Source organism: Triticum dicoccoides, chromosome 7A, assembly GCF_002162155.2.
Source record: "Triticum dicoccoides isolate Atlit2015 ecotype Zavitan chromosome 7A, WEW_v2.0, whole genome shotgun sequence".
NCBI lineage: Eukaryota > Viridiplantae > Streptophyta > Magnoliopsida > Poales > Poaceae > Triticum > Triticum dicoccoides.
The window spans coordinates 231,428,492-231,436,082 of record NC_041392.1 but is presented as its reverse complement, the minus strand read 5'-3'; the positions used below and the strand labels follow the sequence as shown (position 1 = coordinate 231,436,082).

The following is a 7,591-nucleotide window of genomic DNA, read 5'->3' as shown; positions in this document are numbered from 1 at the left end:
GCCTGAACAACTCAATGCTCATCCTAAACCGGCGACGAAAATACGATTCGGGGTATGTGGGATTCTCCGCAAAATAATGCCTGATCAATCTGTTGTGGGCATCGATCCTATCCCTCCAATTTTTTTGCCGACCCATAACCGAACCACCGTGTTTCTGTTTTTTTATTAATATGCATAGCTAGGATCATTGCAAGATCCTCCTTCTCTTTCATATCAAATTCTTCTTCGGAAGAATCATACGACGAACTCATCTACAATGTTGAATACTATGCTATAAATAAAAAACTACAATCAACATGCACGAAATTCATGGCTTTTGAGCAATACATACCTTCTAGGCGTTTTGTCGAACACCTAGCGGGCGCCGAGCGGCAGCGGGCGCCGAGCGGCAGCGAGCGCGCGGGCGCTGTTCGTCGGCGGGCCAGCACGCGCGCGGGGCGGCGGGCCTAGAGGGGGGCCGGAGAAAGCGCGCGCGAGGCGGGAATAGGCCGGGGAAGCGCCGGAACGGTCGCCGGGTGGCGCGGTCGGCGGCGGTGGCGCGGCTGGAGGGGGGTGGGAGGTGCGAGCGAGCGCGCGAGAGTCCAGCGCGCGGGAGCGGGCGCAGAAAATAAGCGGCACGCGATTGCGTTTCGGCCCGCGCGCTGGACTACGTATGCCGCGCGCGCGGTTTTCGCGCGCCCGCTGGAGCAGCTCTTCCGGTTGCGCGCGCGCTAAAAGTAGGAGATTTTGCGGCGCGGTGCTAGTTTGACGCGCCTGTTGGAGATGCTCTTAGTCCATTGCAACGTGGGAGACCCACTTATATACAGCCTGAAGGGGTGTGTTGGGAAAACACCTTTTCCCCAACAGACGCCTCTTGAGAGGCATCCCTTCTATATAATTGATCACATAAATTATTTCTTAACAGGCGCAAATCAACCGGCTGATCCCTAGCACGCGCCTTTCAGGAATCGCTCTAGCGAGCAGGCGGTGCTTCTATCCCGCAGTAGGCGAGACATAACACGGGCAGAATCATGCGTCCAAAATTATTAGCTTTCACATATATGAATGACAAAAGTACCAATCCAGTAACTGAGCCCAAATAGCCCACTCTATGACTCACAACATTCCAGTAATCGAAGTCGTCCACTTTTCCTATTTGTCCCTCATTGTGGCAAAATGCCGACCAATCGCACGAGGAGCAAGCTTGCAATTTGGTTCTGATGCTGGCACAATCAATTTAGCTAGAGTCCAATTCCCAGCTTTTCTAGTTTTGAAAACCTTCAGAAGGGTATGGCTTGATTTGTTATTGTTGTGTTACTATTCATCACACAGGGTGCACAATAAGTTATTGTTCATCCGAGGTAATCTTACGATCATTTTATAATTAAATTACGTTTGAAATTCAAATAGTTACGTTCATATTGATTCACTACGTAAAATTTGACATAAGAAAATAAAAATATAGGTTATAAGACATTTTTTTTGTAGTTTATGTGTATTTTAGACTATATTTTTACGTTTGTAATTTTACATAACATAAAATATTTTTTATGGCGATTATATATTTTCTTACGGTCTCTTTTTGCGTCGGAAATAAGACAAAACTTATGGAACATAAAATTACTACCGTCCATCTGGGTGAGAAATTGTTATTCCTCACCCCATCCATCTGGTGCATCGACCACACCCTCCTCGCGAACCAATTCTGTTGTCAGCTACCGACGCCGTAAGATTTTCAAACTCTCCCGTAAGAAAAGAATACTACCGTCCGAAGATATCTATAGGAACCCAAGAACTCCAACCACCGCCGTAAGATTTCTGGGAACCTATAGGATTCCAACCAGCATGGTAAGGTTCCCAAACTCTCCTGTAAGGAAAAATAGCTCACGTAACTAGTCAGCCCAGGTGCACCAGCACTAATCTATTTAAGAAACACTGATGTACAGAATTTCGAAAGCCACGTAAAGTAGGAACTCTGACGTAAACCTTATTGCAAGAATTCTCTTTGGTCCACCAATTGAACCTAAAATACCTTATGCCGACAAATCATCACCAAGTAATGGCATGTTCTGATGTTCCTGTAATAATTGTCATCTTGACTGCATATGCAAGAAAAGCACAAGGCTTAGGCCTGGAAAATCATGGCACAGCCAAATGCACCGCAAATAGCCTGCCGTGCATATAAAATATAAAGTCATGCAAGAACTAAGAGAAATTTAGTACTACGTGAGCTAAGGACAACTCTAGCCAATGCCCTAAAACCAGTTAGAGGAGCAAAACTCAGGTTTTACTCATCTAATCTGACCTAGCGAACTCCTAAAATCCATAGAGGAGGATAACTTTTCCTCCATGGTGTATCCAACGCCTATATTTACTCCATCGCTGAGCGACCGAGTAAAAAAATTTCCTTCCTCCTCTGCATCTCCTCCTCTCGAATCCCCGCAGCCAGCGACTCCCCCACCGTTCCCCGACGTCCCCTCCATCGCCGCCGGTACCCCGAGGTGGTGGAGGGAGAGCGCAAGATCTTCGTGGAGGCGAAACGCACGGCCGACAAGGAGGTCATTGTCCTCTCGGACGACAAGGACGGCAGCGCTGCCGACGACTTTGACATTGAAGAGTGGCGGAGGATCTTCCCTGAGTGCGGCGATGACGGCACATGGGCGGACTCCATGGGCGGTGGGATTTCACGGGTGGCCTAGACTATGTTTCGGCAGATTCTTATGTACATTATGTGTCGAATTTTGGTTTAGAAGTTTGTTTAAATCGAATCTATGTTGAACTTATGAAAATTTGCTTTTACTCCACTTAATTTAGGAGTTCGGCTAGGTCCGACCAAAACTTAGTGGAATAAAAATACTTCACTAAGTTTACTCTACCGTTTTGCTCCTCCATTTTTAGGAGATCGACTAGAGTTGGCCTGAGTACACAATCGTTGTATATAGGAGTAACTATTAATTACATGTGAAGCTAATTGTATATACAATTCAAGTCAAAGATAATTCTGGTAAACACATGGTATACCCCCCTTGCAAAAAAAAGACACATGGTATACTAGTATACACTGATAAAAGAATTTTACGGAAACAACATAATGGTGTCAAAGCCAACTTCATATGATCATATCGCTTTTGTTAGCACTGCCTTTCTTCATATCAGCATATGGTCAACGGAGGGGAAGATATGAAGCGAGTAGTGATTCTGAAATGGTAAACACACCCTGTTTCACCCCCTGCCTACAAGGCAACAACACCAGTAGAGATCTGAGAAGGACCTCATCTGGAAGCTTCCCCAACCATGTCAATGGCCAACTGCACAATGAAGAGAAAACATATGACATAACTCAAGAAAAATATCTTGAAACTCTTACAAAATTTGTTCTGACAAATTATCATCTTCATTCCAGAAAAAGTGAAATGTTACAATGATACAAAGAGATATTCTTTTCTGTTAATAGAAGAAATTTACCTAATTAAAACTAGCAAGACCAATTGGTACCAACCATAGCTCCCACAGCTTAGCCTAACTGTTGATGTGAACTTGCCGAGGAACTTGCTGATAAGAGCCTGCACATAAAAAGGAGTAAGCATAGAACAATAACCAAAAACTCTATTATCTTGACAAGGGGTATAGTATAAGACAACAGTATAAGTCTTCCGTTACACAGATGTAGAGATTTTGGTTATTGTCAAGAAGAGGAATCAGATGAACCAAATAGTGTTGTCTTAATTTGTACGGAACATAAACATTTGTCGATGGATAGTCTATATGGGCATGCATGATAACAGCGTGTGTGAGTACACTTGCAGCTGTAGTCAGGGCTGGGGCACTTCAATTCATAATTTCTTCTGAACAGACATGAATCACAACATTGAAACCGAAGAATTTTTTAATCTCTAGTAGGCAGTTATCTGTTATGTGACCAAGTCAGCATCAGTTACGTGATAGGGCAAAGGAACCACATAAATCCTGCCTTCATCACTGCTAAATTGTAAATGAAGCAACTACTAGTGATCTTTACAAGAAGATTCCCTTCCTTTGAAAGGTTGGAACCTGCTGCAATCCGTAGAAAGGATTTGACGATTGTATACCTTACACATTACTATTATATTAATAACCAAAGGGCACTCACCACCTCACCTCGAAGTTCTTAACTACCCTGACAAGCAGACTTCAGCAAAGCCAAATCAATGGCCAGCCTCAAAACACCTGAAATGTCTACCATCTCTTAGTATTGCTAACAGATTTAAGTAAACCTGCTGAATTTTCTTATACAGATTTGCAGCCGATTTTTTTTACATAGATAGATACCTTGCTCTGTAAGTAGTGGCTAGTGACATGACCAAAGGGGAAAAAGGAGGTTAATTATAACACTACCTTGCAGACTTGTACCCATGTTCTCAAATTCAGCTATTACCAGCTACCACTGATTTTCTGAAAAGAAGTGCACTTGAATTTATTTACTTTTAAACTTGTTTCATACAATTTTTGGTTTATCCAATAATCTGTGTGGCGACTATTGGAGCTAACTCGTCATTAGCATGTTATAAATGTAGAAGCTGTGAATAAAAAATTTCCAAGCGGCAAACTCAAGAATAATACATTAGCTCGCTGCCTGGTTAGCTGAAACTAAATAAAGTGAATGCTGTGAACATGCCTACTTGAGATATTTATCCACCACACGTTAATTTGTATCCTTCCACACTATAGTATTGATTAGTTAACCGTAGATCTAGATCTGCTCTATAAAAATTTCAAAAAGAGAGAATCAGGTGGAGATCTGTTACCAGATTGAGCAAAACTGAATTTTTCATACCAGTGTGACATGTATGTTGATGATGCAAGACGGTGAGGAGGCCAGCCGTGGACTTGTGGCCATGTGGAGTCACTGCTCATGGCTGGACTGCCCGAGCATACCGTCTTGGTCTGCCGCAGACGCTGGATGCCACCGGCCGACGAGGGCACCAGGCCAGCCGCCGAGCCGCACGGACACGAGGGCCTCACCCCACCGCACACAGCCAAGAGGCCGCCGCTACGCTACGTCCACTCTTCTCCGCCCTGCTGCCGCCACCGAAGCCACCCATACCGATCGGCCGCTCGCGGCCGAGACCTCCGGCCGCTACCGCCCGCAATTAGAAAGGGCGACGCTAGGCGCCGGCGCACCGGCCCAAATTTGGGCCGGTCGCGCCCTAGCCCTTCGATCTGGCGTCTATTGGTCGTCCGATCTGGCATCTCCCACGCGCCTTGACTTGTCTTCAACCTCCACCTCACGCGCCCCCTGCCCCTCTTCCCCGCACGCCCCCGCCTCCGTCTGCAAATCCGCGAGGGCAACGATCGCCGGCCGCTCGCTCCATGGATGTAGCCCCATGATGCACCGCAGATCCGCGAGGGCAACAATCGCCGGCCGCTCGCTCCATGGATGTAGCCCCATGATGCACCGCCGCCGCCACTCGTCGTCAACCCTCGCTGCACGGATTGCGCCACCAGTAAACGACATTGAATGGATGTAGCAAAATACATCGTCGGTAGTAGCAAAAAACACAAACGGTTGCAGCAAAAAATCGTAATTGATCTCCGTCCTCCCGCAAAAAGCTACTACCAGTGAAATAAAATGTTACAACTACGAATTGAAAAGTTGCTACTTCGAAACGGGTGATTGATGCCATCGGCGAAGAAAAAAGTTGAAACTAGCGGCATGAAAAGCTACGACCAGCAAAAAAAATTGTTAGAACCGACGAATCAGAAGTTGCTTACCGGAGGATAAAATTTGCTACAATTGACCAAAAAAAAGCTGGAACCGACAAATCAAAAAGCTGCAACCAGCTAAATCAAAAAACAAAAGCTATAGGAGGAAAGTAATGTTGCATCCGCATGATGTCCAAGTAGGGTGTGCTCGGCAACAGGTGGTCGCCGCGCTAGCCCTTGCAGCAGCCCCCTCGCCGCTGACGGACTTGCGCTCGCCGCCCCGCCTGCATCCACTCACAGCATGGCTCCTCTAGTTTGCATCGTCGGAGGGTGCCCAAATAACCAGAGGGGCGGCAGGAGGTGGGAGGCGGGGGGATTGATTCTCATCGGCCTTCAACTGCAAAAAAATGACGAGCTAGAGAGAGGGAGCTCTCCGCCGTCGAGAGAGCGCGAGATGTTTGCGCTGGGGAGGAAGAAGATAAGGTTTGGGGTGGTCCCAGATGCTTCTCGAGGGTAAGGGATAAGTCTGGGACGATGGTTATATTATAACCGCACGATCGTGTTTAATCCCACATACGCGACACGACCGGCGCTTCGCTCGGCCGGTGCACCGACAGCAAGCGTTTCCCAATTAGAAACGCCATGAGCCCACGACTAAAATAATAACTGTTCACGGGTATACCAAAACAATAAATTACATCGGCTGACATTGTGAAGGGGCAAAAATTTACTTCGGCGGGCGTTGGATCCCGTAAGAAAAAGGAGAGCGGTGGAGGTGCGAGTGCGATCAAGTCAATTAAACTTCTGGCTCCGTTGGTTGACAGGATGAGGAATAACTTATTCTTCAGCCTGGGTCTTAAATAGATTTTCTATATATATATATATATATATATATATATATATATATATATATATATATATATATATTAGGATTTCTATTTTGTTTTGAAAATATGACTGCATTGAAAATTCTATAAATGTTTTTTAGAAAATATTCATATTTTTTCAAAAGAAAACTTCATGTTTTTTTAGAAAAAAAACCCTTCTAGATAATCAACTAAAACCCAAAATACCGCTAGCCAAAATATGCTAGAGCGAGTGAGAGGCTGGTCTACCCGCGGTGTTTACTTGCCATCCCCAACAAATCTGCTAGCGGTCCATTCTTTTTGTCTTTTTGTTCAAAGCTTGGTCGGCATGTTGGTTGGATTCGCATGAAACCGGTTTCATCAGTTGATGATTTTGGGAGAGTGACACTTGTTGCATCAAAGCATCGGGACATGTGTGGGGGTTGCACTCGAGTGGGGAACACATTTAGCTTTTGGTACTATGATCGCTCGGCGAAGTACTATACCGAGTGTTTTCCCCTTCTTGTTTGGAACTCGAATGGGCCGCTAGCAGATTGATGGGTAGCATCGTAGTAAGGCCAAAATCCCAACGTGTTCGATCTTCGTACAATGGACCGTCTGCACCGATCCGTAACTTTTTTTCCTGAGTGAACACTGATCCGTAATAGTGCAAGCTCCTGGGGCGACGGATCGCTAGGCGCGTCTATATATCGCTTAATGCGAGCGGGGTAAAGTGCTTGCACGCTCGCCCTACAACACGCGCAAGGAATGTATATAAAAAGCACTGCTCGATTTCTTTAAGAAAACATATACGAATTGGTGGCTTGCAAGTACGCAAAATTTAGTTGTAGACTTTTTGAAGTAGAAGTATCGAGCCCACAGGAAGCATAGCAATTGAACATTGCCTCCTGTAGTGATTTATAGATTTGTGCGTGCAAATAATTGTAGACTACATACAAAGTAAGGGCAGAAGTAAATAGCTATTTAGATGTAGAGTGAACTGAAAATAAATTACATAAAAGTAAATACTCCCTTCGTTCCTAAATATTTGTCTTTCTAGACATTTCAAATGACTACTACATACA

The 7,591-nt window shown here is 45.2% G+C and overlaps 1 protein-coding gene across 3 annotated transcripts; it reads right to left on the bottom strand.

Moving 5' to 3' along the window:
- Window positions 1-2,900: 2,900 nt before the first annotated feature.
- Window positions 2,901-5,251, bottom strand: LOC119327490. Of its 3 annotated transcripts, none has more exons than XR_005158538.1 (4): window positions 4,793-5,251; window positions 4,109-4,185; window positions 3,445-3,542; window positions 2,901-3,287 (listed from the first exon to the last, which is right to left on the bottom strand). XR_005158538.1 is itself a non-coding variant. In XM_037600592.1 (3 exons), the coding sequence occupies exons 1-3, from the start codon at window positions 4,853-4,855 to the stop codon at window positions 3,143-3,145; spliced, it is 306 nt and encodes a 101-aa protein (XP_037456489.1). In that variant the 5' UTR covers window positions 4,856-5,235; the 3' UTR covers window positions 2,901-3,142. The 3 variants fall into 3 exon arrangements, 1 of the variants encoding a protein (XP_037456489.1); XR_005158539.1 differs by having other exon boundaries at window positions 4,117-4,185; XM_037600592.1 differs by lacking the exon at window positions 4,109-4,185 and having other exon boundaries at window positions 4,793-5,235.
- Window positions 5,252-7,591: the final 2,340 nt, after the last annotated feature.

Coding starts and splice junctions, on each gene's coding strand:
- LOC119327490 (XM_037600592.1), bottom strand. CDS start 4,855: ATGGCCACAAGTCCACGGCTGGCCTCCTCACCGTCTTGCATCATCAAC. Junction 3,543..4,792: donor TCAACATACATGTCACACTG/GTATGAAAAATT, acceptor TTTTATGTGCAG/GCTCTTATCAGCAAGTTCCT. Junction 3,288..3,444: donor GTCTTGCTAGTTTTAATTAG/GTAAATTTCTTC, acceptor TTCATTGTGCAG/TTGGCCATTGACATGGTTGG.